The following is a 14199-nucleotide window of genomic DNA, read 5'->3' as shown; positions in this document are numbered from 1 at the left end:
GCAAAATAAATAATGGAAAAATAGTGGGAAGAGAAAACCGTGCTGTTTCTAAATTTCTCGATCTTTTTAAATATTTCCTTTCCTTTCACAATTCCTTGAGCTGCTATCTATTTTTTCAGCCGCTCTGAACTGCTCACATGTAACAGGCCTGGTTGCAAGGGCAGGAGACTAGTGCGACCTGCAGCTGGAAACCCAAAGTGGTCAAAGTACCTGCGATACCACTGAAAGCAAAAGGTTGCCTCCTCCCATATCTTCATTACATTTGGCTTTACGTATCTTCTAATTTCAAAATATGATTAAAACAGCCCCTCAAAAACATCCTGACCCACCTAACAGCTGAAAGTATGCCCTTCGTAGTGTGAGGAGTGTGCCAGTGCGTACACGTGCACTCTGGCAAGAGCCACACCAGGTTGCTGGCACGCTGTTTTCTAACTGCAGAATTGCCTTAATACGGATACAGGGCGAGCAAAAGGAGTTGACATAAGTAGCAGACAAATGAGTTAAGAGGTCTAGAGTTCCCATCAACAGTGATCCAGTATTTAATTATTGATAAGTTATTTACCCCAAGTGATTACATCCCTGATGTAAAAGTGTGCCTAGAGAATGAGCAGGGATATTTTAGTAGCAGGTCAAGGGAAGGTCAGTATAGAGAAAAGCATCTTACTGAGAAGATTTCTGAACGGCATTAAATCTCAGTTTTCTCTTTGCCTACAACTCTTAGTATTTCTTTTGTCCTTGCAGTATTTACTATCCAGTTCTGCAGTAATATTATTCCAAAGCCTTTTTGAATAGGCCAGGATGTATGAAACTGCTTCCCTAATTTAGCTTGTGGGTGTTCCCGCAAGCCATAGTCATTAGCAAACACCACACCTCAAGCACAGCGACCTCCTGCCCGTTCCGGAGCAGGCGGAAGGTTAGGGGATGCTTCGAATCCAGTCCCAGGATGACTTCACAGCCACGGAGAGGGATAGAAACAATATGTGTCTTCAGATCTGTCCTGTCCTTGTGGAAAATGAGTTTATTATCTTTCACTCTGCACCAGCGCTCACGCCAACGGTTATTTGAGAGCACGTTAAGATATCCTGCAATAAAATGAAACATGAGATATTTTACTCCTGAATTTTTTTTAAGAAAAAAAAACCAACCACCCAACAACTTAAACACTTAACAACTTGTTGCTCTTATAACAGACGGATTTTAGGGAGACAAGTAAATGACCCTGCCTCACTTCTTTTCATGAAAACTTTTTCTGTGTCAATAACCTGGAAGAAAGCATAAAATTATGTGATCCTGCTCATGTGCAAATGGCTGCTCTGTGTTAGTCACTGCAGTAGCTGCATGAGCAGGAGCACACCGATCCCCAAGACTTCAGTAAGAATGGGAGAAGGACAGTGATAAAAAGGTATGTACATAGCCCATGTGATCACACCGAAGACCCACCTTTGCCATGTGTAATGGCTTTGATAACTGTGACTGACCAAAATTTTCTCAGGAAAATCACAGCTCATATGATGTAATTAGGTGATGAGCTACCTTCTGTAGCATCCAAAGTCAGTGTTCTAAAGACCTACTAAGCACTGATGTTATATGGTGTAATCTAATTTGGTTTGCAACACATTTAAAGCAGAATTTAAAAGACTGCCACTGATGCCAATAAAAATAAAATTCATATTGGTTTAAAATTCAAGAAGCAAATGTATGTGAAATTTAGCTAAACTTCAAGACAAAAGTTTAAACAAAGATTTTTATATTTTCCTAGGGACAATATAGTACCCTTCAACAAATCAAAATTTCATGAACAAATTGCCATGAAAAAAATCCCACTTTTCTTATCATGCTTTATATCAGATACAGTGTTCAGGCATATAATATCATTAAATAGGCAGTGGTTTGTGTTTTTCCTTCTCTGTCCCATAGCAACAACCATTCCAGACTCAAACCTTAAATCAAGACAATATCCAGTTTCCTTGCCTTATTTAGTTTGGGAATGGAAAAAAAAATAAAAATACTCTTTTACTTTTGCTTCCATATTACAAACAGTACATGAATTCATCATGCTGCCACTTCCAAACAGGCTATGAGGAGGAAAACAAATGGTATCTTGCAAAGGCCAGAATTTATGTATAAAAATTGTCTTCTGTCTCAGGTCTGATTTTCATTTAATCCTGTTGGATAGCTATCTCTTTGGTTTTCATTAAAACTATGACTTATCATTAATTTTTCTGGGTTTCCCTTCCAACATTATGGTTCCAATGTCAAAGCTTGATCCAACAGGATACAGCAGATCAGAATTGTGCGCATCTTGGAAGGCGCCATGAAAAAAGGAGGATGTGCACAATCCTCTGATTTTGGCTCCTTGTGACAATCACACTCTTCAGCTCTTCTCCCTCCCCCTGTAACAAAACCCTGTATAGCTGTGCATTATACTAATCCCTAGAAATGGAAAACTCTTCACATGCAAGCCAGCTGGCTTGTTTTAGAGTGAAAATCCTTTATTTTCACAGTACTTGTTTTTCCCCCCTTCTCCCAGCGCACCTCTCAGAAAAGCTCTTCCAAACCCTCCTGCTTCAAGCTAAGCAAGATCCCATGCTTTACACTTTTCCTCCCACCTATCCCCACTTAAACCTTCAACAGCTGACATGACCAAACTGCCTTCAGTGTGTTCCCAGTTCAAGCATCGGCAATTCAGCTTAACCCAGGCAAAGACCGGCCATGTTGCTAGCAGGAGCTCTGCCATGACCCTGAAGTGCAGGTGGGTTTAGTTTCCACCCTAGCTGGGTGTCCCCTGCAGCTCCGCTGGGCTTCTCCCTTTGTTATTGGGAGGCAGAGCCTCCTAAAGCATTAAAGCCTTCACCTATGGAACAGCCTCCCTGAGGGCATTGAACTGAGCCAAATTTCTGGTGGTGAGAAACTCCTTCTGCAAAGACTTCCTGCGATGACCAAAGCCTAGACAGGCTTAGGTATCTTCCTGCAAAATCTGCAAGCGGTGTTGAGTAGAGCCAAATGAAGGCAATAGTAATGGCTATATTTATGTCTATACCTCAAAAACTGATAGAAATAGTAGGAATTAGATTGTACAGCTGTGGTTAACATCTCACATAATACAGAGTAATCAACCGAGTATGAGAGCCCGGAAGTTTGAGTTTTTATGGAAGCCAGATGCTTCAGACAATGCATCTGGCTGGACACAGCTTTTCCCAGCTGTTCTTTTGGTTGATAAATCACATCTGTACTTAGCTGATGTATAGACATATATACACACACTTATTTAATCAAAAATTGCTTATGTGAATGACTCCCAAAGTGTGACTTGAGAGCCACCTGTGATCTATGAAGTTCTCACTGGTGGTCCATGGATCTGCTTCTTTCACATTGGGCAAACATCTATCACACTTCATGCAGTTCTGCCAGCTGCTGCCTAATCACGTATTTTGGGGTTTCACAAAGTTTTCCTAGTCAATTGAAGGGGAAAAGGCAAATCCAAATTCAGAATCTGGTGCGACTGCTTCACAGCTTTCTTTCTATGGAAGTTTTTTTTTGGAAGGGATTGGGAGAAGCGTGTGTTCAGCCTTATTCACATATGGAAGTGTTACCTAATACTGGAGCACCAAAAGGCAAACAGGAGAATGTAAATACATGGCATTGTTTGAAAATACCAGAGCTGTGAGGACATCAGCTAAGTGCATTGCACGAAGTCCTAAATTGTAAGCAAACTAACAACTAGGATACAAAACATAAGCATTTTCTGCATGCCTTTTTATATATTTCCTTGGTGCTGCCAAGCACTACAGCTGTCATATGGAATGATCAACATTAGAAGGTAAAATAGCTTATTAGAAATTTGTTACTTCATTCAGGATTTGCCCAATATTTTGCCTACTTTAGGAACCCACATTTTAACTCAAATTACTTTAGATGAGGCTAGTCAACTGCTGTCTTGATTGCTATCCCATAAAACTTCAGCGTGATCCATCCTAAAAGACTTGATCCCTTCACAAGATCCTTCTAATTCCTAGCCTAAATTTAATTTCATAGTCCAGCCGACATTCATTTTATATCTATTTGTTTGAGAACAAATATTGTTCCTTTCAGATTTTTGTCCACACTTCTCTTCCCCCTCCTCTTTGCAAAGCACAATGACATTCCTTCTGAGCCTGGGCTACCATTTTATTTAAAATGTCAAGTTCTTTTAGTCTCTTTTCAAATGACAAGACTGTGATTACTCCTCTTTAAGTCTGAGTGCATCCTTCTGACGTTGGAAGAAGAATTATAGCAGTACAAGTAATTTTAGAAGAATTTCTAGGCTAGAATTTTGTTTTCTTTTAGTCACAATGTGCATTTAAGACTGAAGGAGAAAAATCACTTACCACATGTTGGAACATCTTCTTCAGCTGATGAGGTCTGCTCATCCGTTGATGGCTTTTTCTTTCCTAAACCAATGATCTTCGTTATTTTTTTCCCTGTTACTTTAGTCACAGTGCCCTTGGCTTCTGACTTTGAACTTTTTTTCCTCTTCACTGTTAAGAAAGCAAAAGTGTGTATTTTAGTGTGTTTAAATTAACCAATGAATAGAGAAAACCTGAATAAAAACAGTAGTTCAACCAAACTAGTGCAAGGTGGACATTTGTACAAAAGTTGCAGGCTGCAATGAGGTAAACATTAAATGCCCTCCCTAGTGCAGATGCCTACAAATAACCTCTGTGCTACAAAAGTCATGACATTGAGAAGGATTAGAAAAAACAAAAATCAAGCTTCTAATTTAATTAAATCCAATCAAGCTGCAAGTCTCTTTCCACAGCAGTCATCATCCAATTTATTAGCATGACTGAGGTACCTGCGTACAAATTTAGCTCATATACACAAGAATAAAAATCCAGCGAGATGATCCTTCGTTGCTCCTAAACACTTACCTCAAAATACTTTAACAATTAAGTACGCAACAGAGACAGAATATGCGAAAATACCCCTGCCATGTACAATTAGGTTAAGGTATGTTATCACAATGGACCTTTTAGAAAAAACCTTATAAATTAACTACTAACAATTAAATTAGTGGGATCACTATAGGCATTCAATGGTTAGAATTTGGCACCTTCTGTGACCCTGAGGACTTGGAAAGAAAAAGGTCTACTGAAAAGCGGTATTTTGCTAACATCCAGTCTATGCTTTCATTAACTTCATATGATACTAGTAGTATTACAGCTTTGTGCACTGAGGCATCCTGGGCTGCTGAACATAACATGGCAAGGACTATGGATACCATTTCTAAAAGTGCCTACATGACTACAATCTTAAAAAATTTTTTTACAAAAAAGTTTCTAAGATTAAACAGCATCAGAAAGACAGACCTTTCATTTACAAAAAAAAAAAAAAAACAAACAAAAAAACAAAAAAACCCAAATGAAATAAACTTTCAGAAATTGCATTCAGTGGCCTAATTTGGATTCCATAAATAGAATAACTGTCTCTCTCCTAACTGACAGGGCAGCAAAAATACCCATCAGCTTGCCCTGATACATGATTTTGATGAGAAATACATTTAGGATAGTTACTGACTGAGCTGCTATAAATTTATCGCTTCGTTGCCCTTTGCAACAGGCAACATTTAGTCATTATGGACTTGTGTAAAATGAGGAAAAACCGGACAAAATATTCATATAAGAAATGACTGTATGAATTGATGAACTGGGAAGAAGAATGCACAGAAAATATACACACAGGTTGGGGCTCACAATAGGGTATCTTATCATATTTAGCTTAATTGTTAGCAATCATGGAACATTATTTAGAAATTGTATCTGTGCCAAGACTGTACAAATCTGTCACCTGCTGCATGCGGTGCCGAAGGGGAAAGGCAGCTTTTCAGGCAAGGAGAGCTGTTCACCAGCAAACTCCAGCACAGCGATGCGCACGTGCAAGCAAAGGTCTAATTCTCTCTTCCTAAGGGAGTGGTGTTCACAACTTATAACCTGCTCTCTACACATGCAAGAAGCTCCCGTGTTCGAGGGAGGAAGGCTACCCATCCCATCTGTCAATGTCACCCCCTGCCCAGGGGATGACCGGAAGGCAGAGCCTGCCCACAGACAGGCCTCCATCCCTCGCAGCACCAGCTAGTGACCAACTGTGGCTGTTGAGGGGGGAGGAAATGAAAAGCACTGAAAACAACCAGAGACCCAGAATAACTAATCTCTGAGACACAAGCCCAAAGGAATCATTCTTACGAGCATGAACAAACAGTGGAACAAGCCCATTTCAGTGTTTTTTTCTGGTTTTCTGTCCTATTTTCCTTTCACACCTTTTTATTCACACTGAAGAACTGAGAGGCAGCAGAAATAAGGCCTATGACTTAATCTTTTCAAATCTAAAGAATATACTGATTGCCTTACTGCTAGTGATTTTTTTCACAAAAGCCTTTTCTTTTCATTTCCTTCCCCAGAGCAAAATGAGCAGCTGGTGAAGAGCAGAGCCGAGGCTGGCTGGTGGGTGACAGCTGGAGGTGACCAGTTGCCAGGGTCTCCCTTCCCACATACTCCATTAAGTGTTTCCTATCCGTTGTTTAAAAAACCAGCGTAACTTCATCCAGAACCCCATAAAATGATGCCAGGGATATTTTAATCTTCTTGCAGTCAGTAATGCTGATTATTTTTATTTACTACATATTGAAGGCCATAATTTTCAAAAGCAACTAGCATTTTTAATTACCATCCTTGGCATATCTAAGCTGGGCTGGCTTTCCAGTAGTGTGTGCTTCATCAACAAGCCTCCCGTGGGGCACCTGAGCCACTAGGCACTTTTGGCCATTGTGAACAGCACAGCTTTTGGGTCACAGATGTTTCTCAGCAGGTTTCACAGAATGAAACGGTACCACACTTTTTGAAAGCTTTATAGAAGGTTTTATAGGGTGAAATCCAACCATGTACCACAACTTGTAGAAACCACGAAACCTGACATTGTTCCATACTGTTGGGTATGTCAGAGATCTGTATAGTCAGGAAATGTTGGAAAACAATCCAGGGAGGAGATAAAGGAAATGAGTCAAAAGGCGAGACAGTGCTGGCACCAAGGCCAGTATCGACATTGTGCTCACTGCAGCTCACATTACTCTACATCTTGACAGCTGCAGAAAAATGTTTTATCTAAACGTACCATTGTTATACGGCAAGTTAAAGTCACAGAATTTCTTCTGATTTGGGGAGGAGGGAATGAAATGGGGAAGAGAGCACAACTCAGACAAAATTCCCTCTGAGTCTGGGGGGATTTACTTTTGTCAGATTATAAGGACTACAAAACTTGCACAGCTCCAAAGTAGCACATGTAAAATCTTATGCATATATACTCACAAACTCACTGTTACTACAGGATTATATACATTTTAGTATGTTAATATAAGTAATCATACACAAAAGTTTTTTATATATATATATGTATCTGTGTATACACAATAAACTGTGTACATGTGTATACATACATATGTATGCATACATATATATATATATATAATATGCATAATTCTTGCCTTCTAGTATTCAATGATAGCTTTTTTGCTTAGAAGCTATACACCCACTATTTATGTTGCCACTATAGAGTCAGAGTTACTAAAAGCAATGGTTAGTTACCTACAGTACTCACCCAAGCTCTGAAAGACTATTTTTGAACACACAAAAGGCCAAGTCAAAATTTCTATATTCTGTCTCCTTATACTAATTATATTGATTTTACCTGCCCAATAACATCAAATGCCTTCTGTTACTGCAAAATTTTAAGGACTCACACTTGACATAATTCAACTTTCTAAGTCAAATTGAATTCTAATAAAAATTTTCAAAAACTTTACTGCTTGTTTTTTAAAAGACAAAAGCCAGATATTTCACTGCCTATTACTTCCCAGATGCACATACTATTTACATCACATATCTCTGGATATAAGACATACCTTGCTCTTTCCCATTGCACACGGTAGTGATGCCATTTTCCACAGCACCCTCCCCATCTGAGCTTGGCCTCTCAAATGACAGTTTCTGCAGGGGCAAAGAGATTAGTTGACATACAATGTTGGCACCGTTGCCAAATGAAGTGTCATGAGTCAATTTAAAAGTATGTTTACTATGAAGTAAAACACATTTCAAGCTCTCATCCACTCCAAAGACAAATAGAATATAGCAAAAATCTCAGTTCTAGAGGCTTTAGAAAAGCACAGAATAACAAAACAGGTCTAGATTTGAAACTGTAGTCAAAGAGTGAAATAATCATGATTCAAGACTTATTACACAATATATTTTAATGAATTTCTAGACTTTAAATGTTGCTGTTTGTTAATCTGCTAAGCAATGAACAATTCCATGGATCAGAGAAGAACAATTTTTAAATTATTTCTTTAAATAATACTTCATATATGCATTTACAATTACAACTTATAGAAAATAATGCATTCCTGCAAGGTGCTTCAGTGCTTTCAATATGTGCAAAAAATTAAGCTTTTGAAATAGATTCTTTGCCATGATTATTCTGTGATGGTTGTGTATAAGATATGGGATGAAGAAGTACAGAGCTTGTGCCAGCATAGTTTTGGTAACCACATTACTCATGAGTGGTGAAGCCATGAAGATGTACAAATTATCACAAAAAGAAATGAATGACAAGTTTTGCTACACTTCTTTACAGCACGCATTTTAGAAAACAACAATTTCATGGCAGTTTCAGTTACTTTGTTAATACCGTAGCACGCAAACACAACAGCTTTTGCCTTGTGAAATCATGAGGCCTGAGCTGCTGTGGAACATGCCTTGCTCTTATCTTCCCAGGTGCAAAACAACACTACTGACAGCAGCGTCCTTCCACCACAGGGGTTGAACTTGCCATCAGGAACCTGGTGACGAAACCTTTGTCACTGGGACTTTTAAGCATGGCCCGCAGAGGCACCTGCTCACATGGCTCCTTAACAGAACAGGGGCTTACATTGGTGCTGGTGATATGCTGAGAATTCCCTGAAGAGCAGCTCCCTCTCCTAATTCTTGCTTTCATATCCTGCTGAGTCAAGGCAGCAGAGACAACCACTGGAATAGCCAAGTTTCTGGATCGAGGCACAAACATTTCAAAGGGTCTGCCAAAACAGTGACCTCAGCGTGCCCCAGGAGCTCTTCAAGAACTAAATTCCCCAAAAGAAAAAACTTTCCCTTAAAAGCCTTGTATAATCTTCAGCCATTCTTCCCTGAGAGTCGCATCCCTGCCTGTGCTTTGCACTTGACAGGGTACCGCTGCAGCACAGCACACACATCACACCTGCTTAGCCTGTGCCCTTCTCAATGGCTGAAGAGAAGCTGCTAATGGACACGAGCCAGTCTGCCTGCCGTTTGTGACCAAATGAATACACGTGGCAGAAGTCTTAACTCTGTAGGATGTGTGCAGGTATCCAAAGAAGCAAAAACAACACAGGGATCAATAGTCTAAAACAGCAGTACAAGTCAGCAAGTATTTTACATCCAGTGTCTAGCAGTGCCTCTTTAATAAATAATCATAAGGGATTTTGCATTCATCATTTTGATCACTTCACCTTTTCTAGCTCCACCTTGTGTACTGGAGAACTCGACAACGGTCCATCAGAGTCTACAGGTCCTGTACAGTTGTTGCACACATCTTTTATAACCTTAGGAGACAAGGCAAAACTTATTAATTATTCATAAAATACAAATCAGAGAAATTATAAACGAATGAGAAGGGAGATGGGAAGGAGAAACACATGGGTGTGGTTTACTAGGCTGGCAGGTGTCAGGCAGGCTGCCACTGCATCAACTTCTCCACACTGTCTCCCCAATTCATTTCACATATGACCTGGAGGAGCATAATGTCTAGAGGTGGAAGGTTTCAGTTTCTAGACAAGCTAAGCTCCAAGTCTCTCCTGAGTAAAGAAACCAACAGTGCTGCTGATTTCCACGTGCTAGTTTTGCAATATGAACTCGGTTGACAGCACCAAATTAATTTCATTATGATGACAAAAAAGTGGGATTACATCCAAGGTCCTACAAGTCAAAGGACAAGAGTTTTGCATAATACACTACCCAGCTGCTCTTTTTTTGCTATTGGAGAACTAATGAAGTGCTGATCGACTTACAGTTAATACTGCACAGTGGTATTTCGTGGCATTTTTGTACTATGCTTGCACACTGACATAAAGGAATAGGTCAAAGTAATTGTAAATGTTTCGAAGAAATGGGAATGGCACTGTCTGCTTTTAAAAAGTTACAGAAGAATCCAGAACCTAGAATTCACTGAGATTTTGATAGAACTTGAAGAGCTTAAAAACCTGAAACTATATAAATGTAAAAAACCATGATGAGTAAAGACATTTGATAAATTCCCATGGATATAATTAAGTTTTTTATCTCTTGTGACGTTACCACCAGCCCATTATCAGTCTGTAATTGCTTGTGCTGATGAGAACAGGTCCCCACTCTCCATTCAGACTTGCGCCGAGGGGGTGCTGAGCTCTACGCTGCTGATTACAGCCATGCAGCCATGCGAGGGTGGCACGGCCAAGCGAGCTAAGGCAGGCACCCAGCCCTGCTGGAAGCATTACCCCTAGACATGGAAACTTTCCCCTTTACATGTACATATATGTGTTTACATATCCAGCTCCTCCCTTTATGCTGTTTACAGCAAGCCCAACTGGCAGAGAGGAGGATCTGGCCTGAGAACTCCTAGTTCCAGGGAAAACAGCCATCAGCTAACAGTCAAAATCCAGAGTTCTTTCAAGGAGAGGAAAAGCAAAACAATAAACAACGTCTTATTAGTTTCAAGCTGAGCAATTTTGATGTGGAAACTATTAAAGAGCTAAAGATGGCATCAAACAGTCCTTTCACAGCATTGAAGTTCCCTTTAACAGTAAAGCTAAACAAATCAAACATTTATGGCTTACAAAGACTCTATTGCTACAACTCATGAGCACATCATAAATTACAGGCATTATATGCCAAAAAAAAAAAAAGAGCATCAGCCCCATTTTACAGATGGAAAAAGAAAGATTAAATCATACATTCAATGTCACTTAACAAAATCTAAGCAGAACAGGGAAATGAACCTATGCTTTTATTTCTGAACTAGTATCTTAAAACACTTCAGCATCCTTTCTTGACTGTCCACACTTCCCAGTATCTTGTCCCAGAAACATAAGCACGGTATTTCATGGAACTTAGTGTCCTTTGTAACAGAATATTTACATACATCTGTTGTAGAGCATTTCCACCTCAGCATTAAACGTAGTCCTAAATTCCCCAAAATCCTAAGTTGTTTTTGTTTTTTTTTTTTAATGTGTGTTGTTTTATTTTCACTTGCTGGTCCTCAGTACAGTGTCAATACACTGCTGGTTTCCTTCTTAGAGAAATGTGACCGTACAGTTTCTGGGAACATTCATTTCTGTCTCCTGCATGACCCTGATTCAATGGCTCATGTTTTCAGCATCTGCTCACACCACACAGTTAGTTAATTTTGGCAAAGGCAGATAGTAATGGGAGTTACAGACAGAACAGAGGGAAATGATTTGGCAGCACTAACTGAATAGTATGTGCAAAGTCATGCACTCAAGTAAATCCGGTTCTTATCATACCTCACATATTTAAGGGAAGTTGAAGTGTTTAATTGGGTTGTAATTAATTCTAGATTAAAAAAAGACACACTATCAAATGGAAGTTCATGGCAAGATCTGAGGTGAATGCATATTCCAGGATCCAACACTTCATCTGAGTTCAAGGGGTTCACTGGCAAAGACTCGTGCATCACCTTCTGTGTGCCATATAATTGTGTATGATGCACAGCATAAAAGTCATACTTCTACGGCTCACCAGGACGAAATGCCTTTAATATATAATGGTTGCCTGGATGCACTCTCTATAATTATGTTTGCAGACAGCTGCCATTATAAATGTGGTTTTCACATGCCTATAGCTTTAACTCAAAATTTTAAGGATAAAACATTCCACCGGTGTTGCCAACTTGCATAATTTCAATCACAAGACTCAGAGTTCTTGTGAATTTTTTCTATGTTCCATCTCCTGGAGTCATATGAAAATAAAAGATCACTATTTTCATTAAAAAACAGTTGTGAGTAAGACTGAGGAAAAGAGGCCACCAAACTTCTATCCATTGCAATAAAACGTGTGAAAATATGAATAAATGCATCTTAATGGCTCCAAAACTAGAAAGCAAATAAAAGGAATCCACAAATGTGTTATTTTTTAAAAAAATGGCATAATCTGGAAGGATGTACTGAGAACACTTTGTAATGGCGCGAACTCCATTAATAGTTTCAGTTTTCTCACACATTAAAAAAGGGAAATCATTCTTTTTCTCACCACAAATGCCTTTGGACATTACATACACACACGGAGGGTTATCTGCCAGGAAAATCACACTGAGATCATAAACAGACTATTCAAATATTTTAAATACATGAAGACCTTTCATGTCTTTGGATAGCCTCAAATCTAAATAAATTTAAAATAATCTTCCATCATTCCATCACGAGAATTTAAAATACCACAATTACCATTACATACAATGTTACAATTAGCAGACTTCAGAACTGCCTCTTCCAAATGCAGACCTGGAAAAAGGTTGTGCAGCCTGAACTATATTATTATTCCTTATTTATAGAGTCACAGACTCATTTAGGTTGGAAAAGACCCTTAAGATCATCAAGTCCAACTGTTAACCCAGCACTGTCAAGGCCACCACTAAACCATGTCCCTAAATTCCACATCTACCCATCTTTTAAATACCTCCAGGGATGGTGACTCCACCACTTCCCTGGGCAGCCTGTTCCAAAGCTTGACAGCACTTTTGGTGAGAAAATGTTTCCTAACACCCAATCTAAACCTTCCCTGGCACAACTTGATGCCGTTGCCTCTTGTCCTGTCGCTCGCTACTTGGGGGAAGAGATCGAACCCCACCTCACCACAACGTCTTTTCACGTAGTTGTAGGGAGCGATAAGATTCCTGCCTTGAGCCTCCTTTTCTCCAGGCTACCCCCCCCACCCCCCACCCCCAGCTCCCTCAGCCACTCCTTGTAAGACTTTTTTCTCTAGACCTTTATAGAAAGGTCCTAAATCCCCAGCTGGATCAGGATATACACCAGCGTATCACATTGAGCTCAGTGACACGAGAAACAGAGGAAATAATTTGCAGGTAGAAAGCTGGAAAGATTCCCTGCCCTGAGCGATTGACAATGACAGGTGAAGTCAGTAGAATTTCTGCCACGTGATGTGTCTGGAATACTTCTCTCTTCAAAACTACCTTACTAACATTTACTATAAAACTTTCATACCTGCACTCACCTACAGATTGCTATGATTCTTTTATCTTATTTTAAATGACAGCAGGGCTGGAAGCAAAATACTTGCCCTATGTTTATTCTTTCATGCAAAGTCAGAAGAATCAAATCAGATTTTTCCAGCTACCTTCAAAGATCGAAGCTTCAGATACAAAGCACAGGCTATGCAGTAACATCAGAAAGCTAGCTGCTGGCCAGCCAGACCCTGACACACAGAAACCCTACAAATTCTAAGTAAAAGTACTAAAATTGTAGATGGTTCCTTGTTGATCTCCTTGGGACCTGATAAGAGATAAGACTGAAAGCTGTCCTGTGTCTGAGGAGCTTGCAGACCTCTCTCCTGGTAGATACCATGTGATGAGCTCAGGCTGCAGGCTGTGCTTACCACGGGATTACAACATCTCAACTTGTCTCGTGTTCTCATGAAATTTACAGAGAACGCTTTCAGTATGATTGACTTCAAAAGCGATTAGGGGGAAAGCTGATGGCCTGACTGCCCATTTGCTTCACTTCCACGTATAACCAGGCTAGAAATCCATCCAGCCCACCCACCCCATCACTCCCATCTACCCACATTTTGCAGATACAAGAATTACTAGAAATGGGATGGACTATATCCGCTGTCTCTGCTGCTCAATTCTGAAGACAGAAATATGGTAAAGCTGAAATCTGCTTATGCACAACACAGCAGAGCGAAAACAGCTTTTCTCCAGATGCAACTCAGTATTGCTCACTCCTGAAACACTCATTTTTCAGTGCTAGAGAAGTACTGACTTTCTGTGACTCTTCAATGTTTTGGCATGACCGAACTCTTACTTTCTTTCTCTTTTGAACCCTTGCACACTACATAGGTTAGTGTCAATCTCCTCCTCCTTAAG

The 14199-nt window shown here is 39.8% G+C and overlaps 1 protein-coding gene across 19 annotated transcripts in view; it reads right to left on the bottom strand.

The window, feature by feature from the left end:
* Positions 1 to 14199, bottom strand: part of AFAP1 (actin filament associated protein 1) — a 140420-nt gene that overhangs the window by 39496 nt on the left and 86725 nt on the right. For all 19 annotated transcript variants that reach the window (XM_080373405.1, XM_080373394.1, XM_080373407.1 and 16 more), the window contains exons 7-10: positions 9551 to 9643; positions 7934 to 8018; positions 4368 to 4517; positions 871 to 1082 (exon numbers count right to left, since the gene is read on the bottom strand). In XM_080373405.1, the coding sequence (XP_080229531.1) occupies positions 871 to 1082; positions 4368 to 4517; positions 7934 to 8018; positions 9551 to 9643 (540 nt within the window). The remainder of the gene's footprint in view (positions 1 to 870; positions 1083 to 4367; positions 4518 to 7933; positions 8019 to 9550; positions 9644 to 14199) is intronic.

This window comes from Falco punctatus, assembly GCF_963210335.1.
Source record: "Falco punctatus genome assembly, chromosome: 1".
In the NCBI taxonomy this organism is placed as follows: domain Eukaryota; kingdom Metazoa; phylum Chordata; class Aves; order Falconiformes; family Falconidae; genus Falco; species Falco punctatus.
Note: the sequence above shows the minus strand (reverse complement) of the source record. Positions and strands in the feature narration are given on the sequence as shown.